This window comes from Uranotaenia lowii, chromosome 2 (genome assembly GCF_029784155.1).
Source record: "Uranotaenia lowii strain MFRU-FL chromosome 2, ASM2978415v1, whole genome shotgun sequence".
Taxonomy (NCBI): domain Eukaryota; kingdom Metazoa; phylum Arthropoda; class Insecta; order Diptera; family Culicidae; genus Uranotaenia; species Uranotaenia lowii.
In genome coordinates, this window is record NC_073692.1 from 411,609,115 (window position 1) to 411,630,812 (window position 21,698).

The following is a 21,698-nucleotide window of genomic DNA, read 5'->3' on the forward strand; positions in this document are numbered from 1 at the left end:
AAAAACCAAACAAATCAAGAAACTAAAAAAAATGAGAAAATAAATTAAATAAAAAAATAAAAATTTAACCAAGGAAAAAATCAAGCTTATTAAAAAAATTAAGGGGGGGGGGGGGGGGGTAGGGTCTAACACTTTAAAAAAATCGATTATTTTATTTTTTTTTATTTTCTTATCGTAAAACATTTCAAGAATGTTGTGTCAAATTTTCAAGTCAATTGAAGCAAAACTGTAGAAATTATAGGCCTTTATCACCTCCTATCTAATACTGCAAGAAAGCAAGAGTAAGCAAAACTTCAAACGCGTTTTTCTCGAAAGCACATTTCTAAAGTCCGTGGACATCGTCATTTGAAAACTACTTATCCGATTCTTTTCAAATTTGGAACATGTTTTCTACATATAAAATACCAGACCCCAACGTTTTTGTTTTTTGTTTTTTTTACTTTGGGGAGATTTTACAGGTGAAAAATGACGGATTTTTTCGTGAAAAATCGTAGTTTTTACTTCAAACAGCCACAAAAATTTCATAAAAAAAATGTTAAGTTAAATAAAAACGTTGGGGTCCAGAAAAACATATATTGAAAATATTTTGCTCTGATTTTTTGACCTCAGATGATTCTGTGCTGAGATACAGTGTCCACCGCAAATCCTGTTTGCTAAAAGGCATCCTCGAAAGTGCTCCGTCACCGGCTCATTTTTCAATATTTTTCTACGAAAAAATTACTAAATGTTCTTTTAACAATGCTTTATAAAATGCAAAAAATTCGAATACATTTGTTTGAACGATAGCTCTAGAAAAAAATCGTGAAAATGGTGTTTTTTTATACCCGTTAGACCCTACCTCCCCCCCCCCCCTTAAGAAAAACAAAAATATCCTGGAAATCAAAATCATCAAGAAAAGTCAAGAAAATTAAGAAAATCAAACATATCATGAGAGTCAAGAAAATCAAGGAAATCATTTTAAACAAAAAACTCAATAATATAAAAAAAGCAAGAAACAAAAAAAAATCGTAAGATTAAAAAAATCGAAAAAATTCAAGAAAATAAACCAAATTAAATCAAGAAAATCAAGAATACAAAACAAATAAAAAAAATTGAAAAAAATCGGAAAAATTCATGAAAAAAATACAAAAAAATGAATTAAGAAAAACAAAAAAATAAGGAAAATAAAAAAATCAAGAAAATCAAAAATATCAAGAAAATCACGAAAACCATGAAACTTAAGAAAATCAGGAAAATCACGAAAATTAAAAAAATCAACAAAATCAAGAAAATAAAAAAAATCAAGAAAATCAAGAAAAAAACATGAAAATCAAGGACACCAAGAAAATTGAAAATATGAAGAGATTCAAGAAAATCAAGCAATTCAAGAAATTCAATATAATCTTAAAAGTCAAGAAAAACGAGAAAATCAAGAAAATCAAGAAAGCAAGAAAATCAAGAAAATCAAGGAAATCAAGATAATCAAGAAAATCTAGAAAATAAAGTAAATCTAGAAAATCAATCAAATCTAGAAAATCCAGAAAATCAAGAAAATCAAGAAAATCTAAAAAAAAAAGAAAATCAAGAAAATCAATAAGTTCGAGAAAATCAAAAAAAATCAAGATAAACAAGAATGCAATAAAATAAAAAAAAAATCAAGATAATCAAGAAAATAAAAAAAAATCAAGAAATTTCAGAAAATTAAAGAAAACTAAGAGGATATAAATATCAAGAAAAATTTAAAAATAGAAAATCAAGAAAAATTAAAAATAAGAAAATTATCGACTTAAAAATAAAGCACAAAACTACCAAACTACCAAGATTTAAGAAAATTTAAAAGTCATTAAAATCCCTAATGTCACGAAAATTGAGAAAATCATGTACATAAAGAAAATCAAGAAAATTACGAGATAATCATTAAAAGCAAATTTTTTTTTAAATCATAAATTCAAGAAAAAACAAGAAATTCTAGAAATTTAGGGAACACAAAAAATCAAGAAAACGAAGCAAATCAACAATATTTAGAATATTCTAGAATAAAATTAGTGATCGGTCGTGTTTGTGACAGCTCTGCGAAAATTATCTTGTAAATTTTCTTTTTAGTTGGGAAGTGTAATTTTTAACTAAAAAAAAACGCATAATCGGACCATGTGAACGTGGACAGAAAAAAAAATCGAAAACGAGTTTTCAAGAAGATATCCGTTTTAATGCACCCCGGAACTGGATTCGATGAATTTGAGCATGAAATGAATCCGCTTATGCTGCATTGGTGAGCCCGTTCTGATCTATTTAATAATTTGTTTATTAGAATAATCTTAATCTTAAGTCAGCATAATTATTTTTTGTTTAACATTCTTCAATCTATTTTCTCTTTATAATGTTGACTAAGCATCACGAACTCTACCAAGTTTGTGGAGTTCACAGGGACTTAATCATTTCCACGTTATATCAAAATCTGTTGTAAATTGATACTTTTTTTTTTTTTTTTTTTTTTGTAGCGGCCCACCACACTCCCCCACACCAAAAAGCTCATTAGAGCCCCCTGGTAATGGACGCTACTGTTCTCAGCATGTCTGGCAGCAACAAAAATTAATAAAAAACGCGGGCAAAATTTTACTCATGCTGAGAACTGAAATGTTTAAATTTAGTGCGAGGAAATGTAATGATAATACTAAATTAAATACTACATGGATCTCAATGGAAAACAGATTTCCTTTAAAGAGATCCACTATTTGATATTAATACTACTAAGCAAACATTTAATCAAATAAGACATTATAATTTAAGTAATTAATAAAAAAAAAAGAACACACAAAGAAACTAAATTGCTACAAAAATTAATTATAAAAGAAGAAAACTGGTCACTGATCGATCGGTTTTTAACGACTCAATTTTTCTTTTAATAGCTGTATTACTTTGATTTTGAACGTGGAACGGTTGTTGATGGTTTTTATTTCATTAGGCAAGGCATTGTACTTAGTTGGACCAATAAATGATATTCTTTTTTGACCTAAGGATGTCACGGATCGGCTTCGTTGTAAAAAATCTGACTGGCGAGTGTTATGAGTACGCAATCCCGTTGTAAAATGGATGTTTTGATTACTGAAACTTGTGTGTAAATTGTCGTAGACATATATTACAGTTTGTAAATCGCAAAGATCTTTTAATGGAAGAATGTTATGGGCTCTTAAGGTGTAGAGCTGTTGGGTAGGAAAGAGCAACGGTAGTCTATAAATATTTTTTAAGCATCTATTCTGGAGAGTTTGAAGTTTTTGTAAATTTGACAAGGAAGCTCTTCCCCATATCATAATAAGATAGTTAATATGAGAGTGAATAAACGCAAAGTAAAATTTCAATAAAACATGTTGAGGCACAAAATTTCTCAATTTCCATAGGATACCACAAAGAGGAGAAACTTTTTTCTCTAGATATTCTGTGTGACGACTCCAACAAAGAGTTTCATCTAGGTAGATTCCTAAATATTTAAAGCATTTTACCCTCTCAATAACATTTCCATTTATCGTTGGGTCAATATTCGGAGGTAATCTTTTATGTGAAGAATGAAATAACATGTATTTGGTTTTCGTATAGTTGAGTGAGGGCAAGTTGGTATTAAAATATTTAGATAACAATTTCAAGTCATTTTCAATTTGTTGAATGATAATATCAGTAGATGCTGCTGAGTAGAAAATTGCTGTATCATCAGCGAATAGGCGTGCTGTGCCTTTTAATGGTAAGTTACAGAGATCATTAACATACAACAAAAAAAGTAACGGACCTATATTGCTACCTTGTGGTACACCTATATCAATATTTCTTACCACGCTTTTGGTATTTTCAATCACTACAAATTGCTTCCGCCCCTCTAAGTAACTGCGAAGGATATTATTAGCTGTTCCTCTTATTCCATATTTGTCTAGTTTGGATAGTAATATTTCGTGATTCAATGTATCGAAAGCTTTTTTAAGGTCCAAAAACAATGCTCCCACAATATTTTTGGAATCAATTTTAGAAATAATGGAGTCGACTAGTTCTGAGATGGCAATTAGTGTGCTCGAGCCGGATCTGAAACCATATTGCAGCTTATAAAGTATGTCATGCTGGTTCAGGAAATTTACAATTCTGGTCACAAGAAGTTTTTCAAACACTTTACTAAAAACACTTAAGGTAGATATTGGACGGTAGTTGTTTATATCATGGGAATCGCCAGCCTTAAAAACAGGAATAACTTTTGCGATTTTGAGGCATTCAGGATAAATTCCAGTCTCTAAAATGTAATTAAAATATTCCTTAAGTATGATAGAGAATTTGTCATGGTAATTTTTTAAGACACTTACTGGGAAATTATCAGGTCCACAGCCCTTCTTATTTTTAAGGGATAGAATGACTACCCTTACCTCATTCACAGTAGCTGGATGTAGAAATATTGTATTTTGTACATGTTCAATACGGGATAAATGGTCAGAGCCAGGGTCAATTGGAATTTCCTCAGCTAACCTTTTGCCAATTGTGGAAAAGTGCCTGTTTAATTTTTCACAAACTTCTAAATTGTTGGTAGTGCTGCCTTCTTCATCAGACAGGTTGATTGATGTGGTTGGTTTGTTTTTACCCATGAGGGTGTTTATATTTCTCCAAAGCTTCGAATGTGGTGTGTTGTTCAGTAAACGTTCATAATATAACTTTTTGCATTCCTGTTTTTTTAAATACAATTTTTTATTTATATGACTCAACATTTGTTTTAGTTGGACATCATCGGGGTGCCTTTTAGAACGTTTTAAATAGTTTTTAATTTTTATGAGTGTCCAAAGATCTAGTGACATCCATGGACAGTAGTTGCCTTTCAATTTTACATTTTTTTTTATTGTCCTAGTAGACATTGATCGAAAATGGCTGTAAGATGTTGTGATATCTTGCAAACCAACATTCACGTTATCTGGTAGTTGAACATTATTCAAATAATTCAAAAATAAATTGTTCAGTTTACAATGATCAGTAATTTCTTTCGTTAAAGTTGCCATTTGTTTATTACTTGATAATTTAAAGGATGTAATAACCTGTAAATGGTCGCTCACATCAGTAAAAATAGTGTCATTTTTCAGTCGGCCTAGATCAATCTGCTTAGAAATGACGTGGTCTAAAATATTATTAGTTTTTGGTCTAGTGGGGAAGGAGTTTGTGCAAACATAACCAAAGGATTCCAAAATCGACTTATATTTCGTAACTGTATTTAAATTGGTTAAATTTATGGGGACATTAAAATCACCTACAATAAGACAAGAATGGTTATCGGCAACAGACGCTAACAAGGATTCAATTTGATCGCAAAATGAGTTAAATGGAAATGCGGGTGGTCTATAGATGCCATGAACACTAAAAACTTGACCACTCAAAGATATTTGAATGCTTATCCTATGGAAACCTTCAATGACCTTATTTTCAGTAATTTTGAACTTTAAATTTGTTTTAACCTTTCATTTCATGATTTTTTATTTTTTCTTAAAAATCATTTTAAACAGTTGGAAATGATGAGTACATCAAGAAAAAAAATTAAAATAAAATACGATTTTTCACTTTTTCCATACATTAATTGTTGCAAATTTGTTACTTTATGAAACGAAGGGTTAATATACATAGCTAGACCTCCATAGGACTGGTCACGGCAAGAAAAGATCGAGGTGTATCCTGGAATGTTATAAATATTACAGTTATGCTTCGCAACCCAAGTTTCACAAATAACAATTACATCAATACAGACATTTAAATGTTCAATAGTCTGCAACACACAGTCAAACTTATTTAAACTATTCATACTACATATATTCCATTGCAAAACTCTTAAATTTCCTAAATTGTTATCACAAGTTCTTAAATTAAAATCATCGACATTGTCATGGTATACATTAATTAGATTATCCATTAAATTATTTATATAAAAGGTAATCACAAGACCTTTTACAAATAAAATTTATTTTAATTCTGAATCATTATTCCTTTTGCGTTTAGGAGATGGGGTTTCCTTGGGAATTGATGAAACGCTTTTTCCTTGAGTGATGTGCTTGCTCATAAAATGGTTCATTTCAAGTTTTGTTTTAATAACATCTGGTTTAGAAGTATCTGTTTGTTTTACAAGGATAGCACCGCCTCTACCAGGCCAGACGTATTTTACTCCTAGTAAGTCCTGATATTCACGTAACTCGTTCAGAATTTCCATTGATAAAGGTGTAAGCTCGTCCCTAATTGTGATATTGAATGGTTTTCCGTTTAACACAAATGTCGGGTCAACTAAAGAGGAAGCGAGTTTCCCAAAGCTTCGTTTTTTATTGAATATCTCTTCTTTAACAAAAGTGTCTTTAAGAAATACTTTAATTGGTGGTAACTTTTCGTTGGGTTTATTCGAAGAAAGTAGTCTTACTGCATTTTCTATGTATTCAAGTTTTAAATCGTAACTAAAAGTCCCACATATTTTACGAACAAGTTCTAGAGTATTCTCGCCACTTTGAAACGGTACTCCAAAAATCATTAAATTTTTAGAAATAGCCTCTCTATTGAATCTATCAAGGTTCGTTTCTAGCTTTTGTACTTGATTTGAAAGTTTGGAATGTTTGGATTTGAGACCAGATACTTCTTCTTCAAGAGCATCATTCCGGGATTTTAAATCTTTGAAATCCGTCTGAATTTCTTCAAATTTCGAAGATAAAAATTCCTGTGACGCCTCTATCGCAGAAGTAACTGATCTCATATCCGTTTTTACCGAAGTCAACTCTTTAGAAACAACGTTATAAACTGTTTCCTCAATTTTCATGTTGATATTTTCTATAATTGTCTCATGATCTTTACGTAGAGTTATAATTTTAGAATAAATAGATGCACAATTTGGGTCACAAAAATATTGCTGTGCTTTCATTTTGCGTGCAGCACTGCCAATTAGATTTTTACAACGTAGATGGACACTTTTAAAACAATACGCACAAGTAATAACTTTCTCAAGGTTGTTTTCCACGTTTTTACATTCAGTACACATTACTTCATTATCACATTCCATCACATTCCATACTTGTAATAGTATCTTGAAATACTGTTTCGTACGGAAAGTGGTTTAATTTTATACGCCAATTAGCGTACAGATTTCACGTAACCATAAAAAGTTCGGCAATATTATTGAATTTTTAAGCTCAGGATCCATAAAGATGTGCTAAAATCGGTTTGCTGGTACGAACTTATTTAATTGGAAAACCAATGTTATTGAATTTCAATCTATAATTCAGAAATGGAAGTATTTTAAAAGAAACCTTTAAAACCGACCCGTGCTAGAATTTTACTATTGAAAATGTGAGATTAAACTTTTGTTTTCCGATTTTGTTAGATATAGAATTTCCATCAAAGTATTTTTTGCAAAAAGATAATATTTTTCGATCAGTTTTACTTTAGGAAGTTGTTTAAGTGAAGAAAATGTCGAAGTTCGCCTCCAAATATCTCGTTTGTCAGGCCATCTGCTCTTGCGGACTGAGGAGTGAGCCCTTCGTGACAAAGGGCTAAAAGTGTCCTGGAGTGGTATGGAGCCAATTCTGTCCATTTTGTTTTTCAAAACAACATTATGTATATTGGCTTCATAATGATTTTCTATTTAAGATTTAAAAAATCAGTAATATTGATAAATTATTTGGCCTGACTTCACTGGGTAGCATTCAAAATCAAAACATTGAAAACTCCACCGGTTTCTCGAAGGGGCGAAAACGGCAATTTTGCCTTAGGGAAATCGCGTTTTGGGTACGTCCTTTTGATAAAATTAATCGTTTTATTCTTGTTTAGAGGTTAGGGCTGAGGCAAGGGCTTGAAATCAAGAGAGAATTCTTTGCATTTGGAGTGGTAACGATCAAAATTCCACAACTGCTACACAAATTGCAACAATTTGCACATTTTCACTCTCTCTGAGCACTGGTTTTTCTCATTTGAACTCAAACCTTCTAATTTTCTTTAACAAACTGTCACAAATTACCACAAATTTAATCATTGGCTGCACAATTTGTGTGATCATTGACGAATTTTCTTCCTTCATTTCAGTTCCCCGGCCTTTCGGTAAGGTAGTGTTCGTAAAGAACTGTCAATATATTCAATACTTATGACTTTACACACGGACGCCTGGTGTAGGTGGTGGAGAGCGAATTTTCCGGAAGCAAGCTTTCTATTCGCCTTTCATTTTCTCTTTTTCTTTCCTGCTTTTAATTGACAGCAGCCAGCAGTAAAATGTAGCCTACTGTGGTACTATCTTGTTGTAAGACTGAACAAGAAACATGCATTTTCTAGAGCTCAACATAAAAACTTACAAAATAAAAACAAAAATCAACAATTTGTAACCAACCGGTTACAAACATTATAAGATAATTGGCATGACATTTTCGGTGTCGCAATAATTTCGTGTTCGCCCTTTAGTAATAAATTCCACCGGAGGCTAGCCTATTTTCTGACATGTTTGTTAACAGTTATTTTCAAAAACCTTTTAGGATCAAATGATTTCCCGTTACTCAAGTTGCTATGCACCTAGTAAATAAGTATCCTAGCAGTTCTGGTTACTATGGTAGTAGTAAATATCAACGGCTAGGGTATAAAAGCAACCAGCTCAGTATCATAAGTTATCCTGTAATAAACGATAATCGAAAACGAAAAGACGTGTTTCTCAACATCAGTGTATGTCGCCGGCGCTGATGTTGACGAAAACTCCGGTTTGGGAATCCAGCGAGATAACCAAAATAATTCTAATCTGAATCACAATGAGGGATTTCAATGAAGACATCTTAGTTTCAAAACCAATTTACGAAATTCAGCAGAATAGCTGATAAGATGTTTTGTGTACGTGATTCATGCCAATGATGCATTGCATTCACCGTATTTCGTCGTCTTTCGCCGAACATTTTTATCACATGGAGTCCGGTATGGTTGTATTAGGGTAAAATGCTTGTTAATCCTAAAAAAAAAGAAAAAAAGTGCTTTCTATTCGACACTTCAGGATGCTTTACTCATAATTTTTTTTTAGGAGTTTTGGAATTTAAAATGTCTGATACCTTAGACGTGTGATACCTCAAAATATAACCAATTTACCTCTTTCTGGGGACCTCACCCTTGTTTAACCATACTCAGATAACAGCGAAAATTGGTAAATCGATTACCTTTATCAGTTCGAGTCAACCCCAGTGACCGAAAGGAATATAAACGAAAACAATTTTTTCCATATTTTATCTTCCACCAATCGAACGGTCATTAGGGTTCCGATAGCGTAGAGCTCGGTACTACGTGTAGTTTTAATACCATTTTCGACAAGTTTCGATTGTTTTGAGATTAACCAATTCGAAAGTTTTTAAGTTAATTTCTGCAAAATGGGAGGCTGCAGCGAATGGTTCCAGCGGAACCAGAAGAACAAGCCACAATCCAACACCTTGACAGCTTGTAAGTACTGAAAACGGTAACTTCAGTTAGGAAATTATTTATAAAATGGCAAACCAACTTCCAGATGCCATGACGCTAATGGTCAGTGGAATGGTCATCGGATCAACGATATTCAACGTGGAGTATTCGCTGCAGGCTTGGACACTGGGCCACTCCAGTGGTGAAGTTCTGATGGTGTCACTGTCTTTCTACCTGGCCGCCATGCTGGGAACACTGGTCGGTTACATTCTGGTTGAACGGTACCCTAAGAACGTTATTTCGGTGAGTTTCTAACACAATTAATAATTATTTAGTGATTCATATTTTAGTTTCTTGTTTTAGCGTATTTTTCTCGTACCGACTCTAGTTGGAAGCATTCTCTTAACGGCAGTCCCAGAGGAAATAGCAGGCGTTGCCATTGCTCGAGTCTTGATTGGCTTCAGTCATGGCGTAGCCTACTTGGTGCTGCTCATTCACTCTGGTGAAATTGCAATCAACCGAATGCGTGGTTCTATTGTAGCGTCTATGAGTCAGGTCCTCATGATCGGGGTGCTGATTTTCGGAATCATAAGCCCAATGGAAATGTACAACTACGGAATGAATCCCCTAAGACTAGTCGGAATTCTGGGAATTGTTTTGACCGTTTTCGGTGGACTGCTCTCCTATTTCATATTCCATGAATCACCGGTGTTCCTGTTGAAGCGTGGACGCGACGATATGGCCATCAAAACGATGATGAAATTACGAACAGAGTCGGTTGAAACGTGGGAACTCCGAAACGACTTTAACGAGCTTAAAGCCATGGTTTCGGAGGAAGAACAACGCTCGAAATCGATGTTATCCGATGGAAACCTTCGACCTCTAGTTGTGCTGGCACTCGCCAAGGTCGCAACAGTGCTGTCCTTCAACATGGCCCTCAACATTGTTAGAATTCTGATCCTGAGTACTTTGTTCCTTTCTAGTACCTACAATTCTTCAGCACTGATCATTAGCTTGGTTAGGGCCGTTGTCATGCTCCTCGCTATCTTTACCGTGGACAAATACGGTCGCAAGATCTCCTTCACCTTTTCAACACTCACCTCAGGGATCATATTGACCATCCTGGGTATCATCTTCCTGACCAGTCAATCTTTAGATCGGGACGTAGCGATCGGAATTGTGCTAACCTACGAGGTGCTAGCTTCCCTCGGATCAACCTTCATCCCGGATGTGTACCTATCGGAGGCCTTCCCTCTCCTCAAGAAATCGGCCTCAATAGGAGCCGTCCTAACGGTGGAAAACATCTTCCAGCTGATCTTCGTTTGCATTATGCATTCGGCCACCCGTGTGTACATCGGGGACGTGCTGGTCGGGTGTGGAGTTCCGCTGGTGGCACTGAGTGGTGCCTTCTTCCTGCTGCTACCGGAGACGGCCCGAATGTCACTGCGGCAGGCGAGTGCGGAGTTCGCGAAGCAAGGGTTGAACCATCGAAGTTACAAGGTGCAAATGGAAGCGAATCAACCATGAAGGGAATAAATATTTATTTAAAAACCCGATTTAATACACTTATCAGTGGATTGGAGGCTTTCTTACAGAGTGTCAATTATCTTTGGAAATAAATGACACAATAATGGATTCCTTATTTCTGAATTATTTATTATTAATCTATAAAAAAGATTATGATTAAAGAAAATCGATAGCAAAAATTACTAAACTCAATATAAAAAAAGGTGCCCAGTACGTTTTTTGGAGGATAAACGAACTTATATTCAACGAGTTCATTTATAATCCAAATAATTCAAACTGTTAAAGTTTGAGAGCCACATATCTCGACGCTCACTAGTGGTCAAGGGGTTAACCTCCTAAACTCTCATGCTAGATGGCGTGGGATCGATTCTCTGCTGTTTTATGAAATTTTTGTCAAATTTTTGATCGCCTTTGTAATTAATTTAGCGATTGCTGGCTACTGCTGCTGAGCAAATGTCTACCTTTTTTGGAGCCAACGTAAGCATGATATGTTCTATGGAATAGAAAAATTTTAAACAATTTTGTTTTTTTTTTGGTTTTGAAATAAGTCCTACAGGAAAAAAAATGCAATTTTTTGATACTAAATTCATCAAAATCGTGAAACCTAGAATAGGAGTTAATGTGTTAAGAACGTTTTTATGGAACATACAAATTCCCGGACATCATCGTAACTCGTCAAGCTGAGTCGATTGGTACCTATAAAGTGGGGTCTTGGACCCTTAATTAATGATATCCCCAACTGACCGTTCCCTATGCCTTTCTGTAAGAAAGCCAAAAAAAAGGTTTTTTATTCAAAAGATTGTCCGGTATAGCTTATCCGAACCATTCCATGACCTAACAAGACTAATAATGGAGTCTGTAAGCGAAAGTCGGGCTAATTCTACTAGGTACTTTCTATTTGTAAGGTGAACACGAAATTATTGCGAAACCGAATATGTCATGCCAGTTTTCTTATAATGTTTAGAATCAAACCAAAATTTCATTGTAGTTTTATACATACATTTACTTCCATTAGACACGAATGCCACAAGGTGGTAAAGTGTCATAAATAAACCTAAAAAAAAAAAAAAAATTTACTTCCAAAATCAAAAGAAAAATTAGTTGATGGAGCCTCGAGTGCAAAATTGAACGCATTTTCGCTCGATGTCCTCCATCAAAGTCTTTACAGTATCAGTTTTTCAGTTTTTTTCATTTTCTTAACATGTTCTTCTCGTCTTTGAATGTCTTCTTGCTCTTCCGAAGTTCCCGCTAAATTATTGCCCAGTACTGCTCCTCCGGGCACAGTTCCGGAAGGTTTGACAGGTTCATGTCCTTCAAAATGGACAGAATCGGCCTCATACCACTCCAGGACAATTTTAGAATAGTGGCATGATGCCAAATCTTGCCAAAATAGCGGATCTTCATCGTGCTGCTGCAAGAACGGAAAAAGGCGCTTCTCGAGACACTCAGATTTGTAGATCTCGCCATTTACTGTGCCCTTTGTCACGAAAGGCTCACTCCTCAGTCCGCAAGAGCAGATGGCCTGCCAAGCGAGATATTTGGAGGCGAACTTCGACATTTTCTTCTTCTTAAATTTGTCGTCCACATCGAACTTGCTCTTGCCAGTGAAAAACTTCAACCCCGGAATTTGCTTAAAATCGGCTTTTACATACGTTTCGTCGTCCATCACACTGCAGCCATATTTTTTCAGGATCTTCTCGTAGAGCTTCCGTGCCCGAGTTTTAACCGTCGATTGTTTCCACTTATAGCGATTTGGGAAGTTCTCTACCTTGTATGTATGTAATCCAGCTCTCTTCTTTGCATTCTGGACGTAGCTCTGCGACTTCCCGATCTTTTTAGTCAAATCACGTCTTGAGACGTTGGGATTTGCTTTAAACATCCGCTTCACCTTCCCCTCCGTCTTTTTGTTTTCCGGTCCCGGTTTTCTTCCAGCTACTTTACCGTGGTTCAACTTCAACTGCTCCTGGAACCGCTTCAACACTCTTGAGACGGTTAAATGGTAAATCTTCAATATTTTTCCCAACTGCCGGTGCGACTGGTAAGAAAATTCAAGGTGTTTGGAAAGAATTTGTTTTCTCGACTTGCGTTGGTTCACCTCCATTTTCATTGAATCGAAAAACACGACATCGGAGTTTGACGAGCATGTTAACAATACACATCAATGAGAAAGTGTGCAAAATTTGGTTGATTTTTACCCAATGCACAATGGGGAAAAAAGGGTAAAAACCGCGAAGAAATTCAATATCTTCCCTCTTCCTCGAAACAAATTCATGAAAAAGTACTTTCCTTTAGTGAAAATTTCCAGAGAAGCGATTGGACATAGTTTCAGACGCCGCACACAGGGGTAAATGCACCTAATAAGCGATCAAAATTATTTGCGGACAAACGGTAAACGGTAGACATTTGATGTCTTCGAAACATTTTTATATTTTTTGAGGATTATTTCTTGAAATAATTAGTTAAGAGACTTGATGTACTGACAAAAGTTGTAGATCTCATTATTTTAAGGAACTTTGTTGAAGACACCATAAAGATCCCATGAAAATCATAAAAGTTACAAGCATTTTAAAAATAACGAGCATTTTAACAAGTAATTTTGAGTTTTTATTTAATATCTTTTTCAGTATACGATTTACAAACTTGGTGTATTTGAAAAAGTTGTTCAACTTGTTGAAACACACAATTTTGTGGAACATTGCAAATACATATTTCAACTAAGAAAGCAGATATACTACAAATTATCCAAAATAATGCCTTTTTTCAGTGAGTTATAACCTTAAGAGTTTGGACGAGTTCGTATAATTTTTTGAGTGGGTTTTTTTTGGTCAAGTTATTAGCTTTCCATTGATATATAAATTTAACATTAGTTTTTGATAGGTTTTCTGCAAACAAGCAATCAATAATGGGAGTTTTCCTCTAGAAACACTTAAAATTCGAAGAAAAAAACCCTCAATTTTTCCTGTTTTTAGAGGAAAAAGTTCCTTTTTTGATTTTTGGTAGATTTGATTTATTGATGGATATATAGGCTGAGCCCGTCATCCCGATATCTTAAAAATTATCTTATATATAATTGCCTCCTTAAATATACCACATACTGATTTTTCACTGTTTGAACACTGCAGTTTAAATCTATAATATTATTAATGCTGTTAACTTCTCTCATAAATCGGAATGCTGGCTCGTTGCGACTGTAATTTGTTCTTCGATTTTCAAGAGCGTAACGTCTACGTCTTCTAAGAGCCAAGGTACTGGAATTAGCCGTCAATCGGGAACTCAAAAAGGTCGAATTCACGATACCTCGATCTATTTTTAAAAAGAATAAAAAATCGTTGATGCGGTGCCGGTCCTCTAACAAATCCAGATCCAACAAGTGACACAGATTTTTATACTCTGGCATGTCGTTTGCCCAACCAAGATTCCTAACTGCGAATTTCACGAATCGCTTCTGGACGGATTCCAATCGATTTATATGCACATGGTACATTGGTCTCCAAACTATGCTCGCAAAGTCGAATTTCGATCTTACCATGCTAACGTACAGGCTTTTTATTGTGTAGGGGTCTTCCAGCTCTCCAGCAAACCGCCTCACCACTCCAAAAAGTGCAAGTCCGTCTGATACAAGGCTATTTATGTGGTCCTTGAAAGTCAATCCGGAATCCAGTTTAACGCCCAAATCTTGTACGCTGAAAACTCTGCTTATGTCTTCTCCGCCAAGAGTGTAAGTATGCTGGATCGGTGTGAAGCTCCTCGTGAATGATATGACTGCGCATTTTGAGCCGTTTAGTTTCAGTTTTGTTCTGGTCGTAAAATCTGTGAACGCATTCAAATCACGTTGAAGTTTTTCACAATCATTAATCCTTTTAACAGGCATGAATAATTTAACATCGTCGGCATAGATAAGCACGAATGCGTCCGAAAGCACTTCTGGTAAGCTGTTCATCAATATAATGAAGAGAAGGGGTCCCAAATGACTACCTTGAGGTACTCCTGAAGACGCTTTATATGGTTCAGAATTATTTGAATTTACCGATACGAATAGTCGTCTGTTCATTAGGTAGGTCTTTATCCAACTAAGAATGTTTCCTCCGATACCTATTTTTGAGGACGCTTCCAAAATTTCATCAATTCCTGCTACGTCAAAGGCTTTTGACATATCAGTGTAAATGCAGTCCACTTGATATCCCTTAACCATCCAATCCAATACACGGGTAGTGAACTCGCACAAATTCGTTACCACTGACCGTTTCTTAAAGAAACCGTGTTGGCAAGGCGAAATCCTGTGTTCGATTATAGGATATAGCCGTTGATAAATTAGCTTTTCAAAGAGTTTGGGTAATGCTGAGAGTATAGCCACTCCTCTGTAGTTCTCTGCCAAATGTTTCGATCCTTTTTTATGAATTGGAGTCACTCGTGATAGCTTCCAAATGGATGGAAATAATCCTGCACGTAGCGATGAATTGAACAATAACATCAAAGGGCGCGCCAATTCCCTGCAACAAGCTTTGATCAACGTGTTCGGTATTCCATCAGGACCAGATGATTTAGTAGGGTCTAGATCTTCAATACCTGTCTCGATTTCGAGAATCGTCAAACTAATCTCATTTACTAGGGGGTCTTGTGAAGTTACTAATAAACCAGAGGCTTCCGATGACTGGTAACTAGTTTTAAAAAATTCGGCAAAAAGTTGGGCGGAGCCTTGAGAATCCGTAGATGTACTGTCTCTATACTTTATGTTCACGAACTTTTGTTTATTTTTCTTTTTTGAATTGACGAATTTCCAGAACTGGCGTGGATCGGATTTAATTTCTCTTTCGATTTTTGAAATATATACCGAATAGGATTCACGATGTGCTTCTTTGAACATTCTTTGGATCTGTTTATAAGTTTCTTTATCCTCGACCAACCGAGTCGCTTTTTGATTGCTAGTTTGTAAAAAATCTATCCAAAACTAATGTTTAATTTATATATCAATGGAATGCTAAAAACTTGGCCAACAAAACCCACTCAAAAAATTATACGAACTCGTCCGAACTCTTAATGTTATAACTCACTGAAAAAAGGCATTATTTTGGATAATTTGAAGGTAGTATATCTCCTTTCTTAGTTGAAATATGTATTTGCAATGTTCCACAAAATTGTGTGTTTCAACAATTTGAACAACTTTTTAAATACACCAAGTTTGTAAATCGTATACTAAAAAGGATATCAAATAAAAACTCAAAATTACTTGTTAAAATGCTCGTTATTTTTAAAATGCTTGTAACTTTTATGATTTTCATGGGATCTTTATGGTGTCTTCAACAAAGTTGCATAATCAATCAGATCTACAACTTTTGTCAAAACATCAAGTCGCTAAACTAATTATTTCAAGAAATAATATTTTTATCTCTCTTCCAGGTGATGTGTGATTTTTTCCAAGGAATCCAACGAAGCCTATTTGAGCAACCGCACGCATTGGAAACAGGAGTTATGGCTGTTTTACCCACAGTTCCCTTACATTTTTCAAATAGTCAGAAAAAGCATGTTCGGACCTGACAACTTTGAATCCAATGAGACTTATCTTATGGGATTTTTTCCAAGGAGTTTTATGAAGGCTGTTCGAGACACCGCACGTTTCGGAATATGGAGTTTTGAAGTTTTTACCCTCAATTCCCCTACATTTTTCAATTATTTCAGAAAGTTCGTAGTTAAAAATTTTGAAAAAACTTACACACAAAAATCACACATGATTCGTCATACGCTTTTTCTGAAATATTTGAAAAATATAGGGAAATTGAAGGTAAAACAGCCATAACTCCATTTTGCAAATCCGTGCTGTGACTCAAATAGGCTTCGTTGGATTCCTCGAAAAAAAAATACACAAGATTAGCCCCATTTGGTTCAATAATTTTAAGTCCAAACATGCTTTTTTCTGAAATAATGGAAAAATGTAGGGAAATTCAGGGTAAAAATAGCCATAACTCCATTTTCTGAAGCAAGCGGTGGCTCAAATAACCTTTATTGGATTCCTCGAAAAAAATCACAAAATATAAGCCACATTTTGTTCAAAATGGTCGAACATGCGTTTTCTCAATTATTTGAAAAAATGTAAGGGAATTGAGGGTTAAAAAACCCAGAACTTCATTATCTAAAGCGTGCGGTCGCTCAAATAGCCTCCATTCAATTCCTTGAAAAAAATCACATAAGATTCGTCTCATTGGTTGAAAATTTTGAAGTTCGAACATGCTTTTTTCAGAAATAATTGAAAAATACAGGGGAATTGAGGGTAAAAACAGCCATAACTTCATTTTCCGAAACGTGCGGTTCATTCGATTTCCCAGAAAAAATTACACAAGATAGGTCAATTTTTGTTCAAATTTTTCAAGTCTTAATAGGTTTTTTCTGATTGTTCACAAAATATTTCGACCAGAATGACCTAAGCTGTTAAACGGTCGTTAAATAAAAATAAACAAACAAAAACAAAATATAGGGGTATTAGGGTTTAAAAAGGCACTATAACTCCGTTTGTAAGCTCGTGCGGCGTCTTAAACCATGTATGTCCAATCGCTTCTCTGGAAATTTTCACTTAAGAAAAGTACTTTTTCATATTATTATTATGGTTTATTTTAGACATTTTATTCCTGGGGTATTCGTGTCTTTAAAAAAAATTATTAATATTATAATACTAAACAATATAACTACTAAACTACCGCTAATTAAAATTAATTTTAACCTATTTAAATAAGTTTTAATAGTTTACCCCCTTTCAAAAATTTTATGAGATTTTTTTCCTTCTCTGGATCATTCACTAAAACTTCATAAATCGTCCCTGTTACTTTTTTTGGGGTTCTTCGTAGCCTTTACAGTCGATGATGATGTGTTCAACTGTTCTTATGACGCCGCAAAATTAACATGTTGGCGGGCTGTTGCGTTCGAATAAATATGAATGTGTGAATCTAGTGTGTCCAATGCGCAACCGGGTTAGAACACGTTGTTCAGAAGCGCATTTTCGATCAACATGTTTGGTTGGATAAGGTTTGTTGATGCGTAGAGAACATCTCGATTGCCACCAGGTTGTCCATTTATTCCAAATTCGTCTTATTTCGAAGACTGCATCCTGAGATGGTAATGAGATATTTTGAGGAGGAATTTTACGAGCCTCATTTGCATGGAAGTCTGCTTTATCATTCCCAAATATTCCTGAGTGTCCTGGTATCCACGCGAATACCACATTTCGGGTCTGGATCAATTTTTCGATTTTCTGATTCCATGAGTGTTTGGAGCGCCCTCTTTTCAGAGCGTCAGGGCAACTTGCTGAGTCGCTCAATATCAAATTTTTCCCATCAGGTATACTTTCTGCTACAGTCTGTTTAAGTGCGTATGCTTCAGCCGAAAATATGCTACAACTACCCGGAAGTGGAAATTCCATTACAGTTTCTCCGTCAACCAGAGCTGCCCCTGTTCCATCGTTAGTCTTAGATCCATCAGTATAAATGATATTATAATCGTGGTATTTATCATATATAAACGCTTTGAAAGTCGGAACAACTTTGTGTCTACATGTCCCAGCTTTCAGACATTGTTTGATTCTATCATCTATTTGAGGTTCTTTAAAATTCCATTCCCGGTCTATGCATCGCCTTTGTTGTCGATACCGTTGGAGGAAAACACTGTTTTCTGATAGCAGATGCTTCAAACTGAAACTTATTTTGTGTTTAGGTTTAAGAGGTAGGATGAAATGAATAATAATAGGGGAACTTACAATTCAAGTGCATATAGGTGTTTATACGGTATTTTCGACACTACTTCAAAGGCTTTGCCGATTTGCCAGTTCCTGTTTACAATGTAAATATGAGTGAAACTAACGTTGTCGGGTATTTAATGAAAGGTTCTTACCGAGTAGATGAGGATATAATATTAAGATTTCCTACTGAGATGATAACTCTCACTGTGGAACTGGGTAACAGGCTGTCTAAGTATAATTTGGTAAATAATTGATCAGATAACTTCTATCGATGGAAGGCAAGCACGTTTTTTTACCTCTAATTGACGTTTATCATTTGTCATCATTCTACACTTCCCCGTGAGTGATAAGATCAATTACAGATGTCGCCGGGACTCACTTCTCAGCAGACGTTGGCACAGTGGGCTCGTCAACAGCCTTAGTTTTGATATTGTAGGGATTGTACAGCCAGTTGTTTCATAGTACAGTGTTGAAATTCTGGCAAAAGACGTAAAATTAGCATCGTTCAATTTTTCGCTTAATCGGATTACAAGCTGAATAACCAGCATATCAAAGGGAAGACAGCCAGATTCAGAATGCATGGATGTTACTGGACTTGATCGAAATGCACCAGATGCAAGTCTTACTACAGAGTTGTAAGTAGGAGCAAGAATTTCAAACAATTTTTCTGTATTTTGACTAAGGAAGCCGACTCCATACAGCAGTTTTGAAACAATCAAAGAAAATCCAGTGGTAAGAAGTATTCTGCGGTTCCCTCTTTTCACATTTATTTCCTAAAATTCTAAAAATTCTTGTTCGATTTTCACAGCTTCTTTTAATCAAGTTAAAATGTTGAATGAAATTCATTTTTTGATCTATGAGAATGCCTAAAATCCTCATCTCCCTTACTCTTGGCTTATCACTACTCGATTAAGTTTTATGGCACGACCACGTTTCCGATGTGTGATGTTACATAAATGCATATGTTTGGATTTGTTTGGAGACATTGTAAATCCTACATTTTTGCTCCAAGAATCTATTTTTACAACAGCATTTCTTAAGAGTTTACGGACTTCTATTGTGTTTGTCCCTTTTACCACTAAGAGCACGTCGTCAGCATACAATAAAATGTCAACACCGTTGGGAATCTGTTCGAAAATAGGCTGCATGGCCACCAAAAACAAGGAAACCGAAAGAATCGAGCCTTGTGGTACTCCGTTCTCAGCCGTACGCAGTGATGAGGTTACATCGTTTGCAAGTACTCGAAAAGTTCTATTAGTGAGAAAACTACGAAGCATATTGAGCAATCTACCCTGAATTTTCCACTTTATCAAAGTTTGTAAAATAGCATGTCTACATGTTGTATCGTAGGCTTTAGATATATCCAAGGATATAAGTTCTGCATGTTCATTATCATTGGTGATTAAGAGGTTTTCCAAATCAGCTCAATAGGTATCAACACCACCTCCTGCTCTGAAAGCGTGCTGTCGTATGCGTATGTCTAGTTTTTGATTACTTTCTAGTTCAGTGACGAATCGACGTTTAACTAATCTTTCAACAAGTTTTCCGATGCAGCTAAGTAAAGTTATTGGTCGAAACCCCTCGGGTTTGCTACGGCTACCATCTGGTTTTGGTATGGGAATGACAGTACCTTCTTTCCATTGTTTTGGAAAATCGCCCTTTTCCCAAATTCTGTTGAATAATTCCAAAAGAGCCACTTTTGATGAGTATGGCAACCTTTGCAGTAGGGGGTAACCAACATCATCGTTTCCTGTAGATTTACCACCTTTGCGATTCAATGCCCACATTAATTCTTCAATTTTAAAATCCATATTATCTAGTCGTTCAAGATAAGGTCGGTCCGTTTTATCAAAGATGGATTCAGCTTTCTTTTTCATGTTGACATATTTTCTTGGATAATTGGTATCAGATGATCTTTGCTCATATTCATCAGCCAATGCATTGGCTACTGTAGTAGGGGAGAGGCGGGTAATATGCGCATATTAAGGAAAACACTCATTTTCTCCCATATTCCGATAGATAGGAGCCTGAAAACTATATGCACATGAGCGGACATCTGTTTTCTATACGTAAGAGCAATTTTTCTGTTAAAATCTCTTACAGTTTTTGTGAAAATAATTTTATAATAAAAGAAGTCAAAATAGCAGATTTCCGAAACCGGCGGGCTAAATGCGCATATTTATGTTTTAAGCTATATTTCATTTACACTCGCAATATTTTGAAATTATTTAATTGAAAATGGTAGAAACGGATGTTAGGCATACGTCAAGGCTGAAATTTTGGTGAAATTTTTTACATCACTAGTTCTTTTGCATGAAACATAGTTAAGTATGCCATATGGCCATATTTCATGGTAATATTTTGTTCATATTGTATTTTTATCGGATCATTATGAAATTCTTCTTTTTTCGCTGTAAGATCGTGATTTGAGCGTAGATTTAATGTTTAAATGATAGAAAGTAAAAAATTTATAACAATAATCTATTTTTCTTGATATAGGCATTTAACCTGCCTTGATATGGGCATTCAGAACCTGTCTCGTATTCCAATATCTTATCATCTACAACTTTGCCAAAAGCTTCAATTTGTTGAATTTCCGATTTCCAGATGAATAAGAAAGAAAAACCATTAAAATTTTTGTTCACAGAATCTATACGCACGATAATTAAAATTCAATATATTATATCAAAACTGACAAAAATCTTGTTTGAATTTTTAAATTTTTTCGACTTCATATAACAATTTAATTTTTTCATGCCATGTGTTAAAAGCGTACTACCCTCAAACTGCACTGATTAGATATGATGAATCTCTAGCCATATCGTCAATCGGCTGTATGCGCATATTACCTAACATGCGCATTTAGGAACACTTCCCCCTACAATTATCAGTAAAACCTGTGGAAAGATTCAGTATTATGTTGTTTGATGGTCTCTTACCTCGGAGGCGATTAATACGATTCCAAATCATTGATGATGTACTTTCAGGGTTTATAGACTGAACAAAATCTTCCCAACTGTGTTGTTTCGCATCTCGAATTATTCTACGGCAGGATAAACGCGATTCTTGA

At 35.0% G+C, this 21,698-nt stretch overlaps 1 protein-coding gene across 1 annotated transcript; it reads left to right on the forward strand.

The window, feature by feature from the left end:
• Positions 1-9,194: 9,194 nt before the first annotated feature.
• Positions 9,195-10,929, forward strand: LOC129748358 (uncharacterized). Its single transcript, XM_055742958.1, has 3 exons — positions 9,195-9,420; positions 9,485-9,681; positions 9,742-10,929. Exons 1-3 carry the CDS (start codon positions 9,351-9,353, stop codon positions 10,903-10,905), a joined length of 1,431 nt encoding a protein of 476 aa, XP_055598933.1. The 5' UTR covers positions 9,195-9,350; the 3' UTR covers positions 10,906-10,929.
• Positions 10,930-21,698: the final 10,769 nt, after the last annotated feature.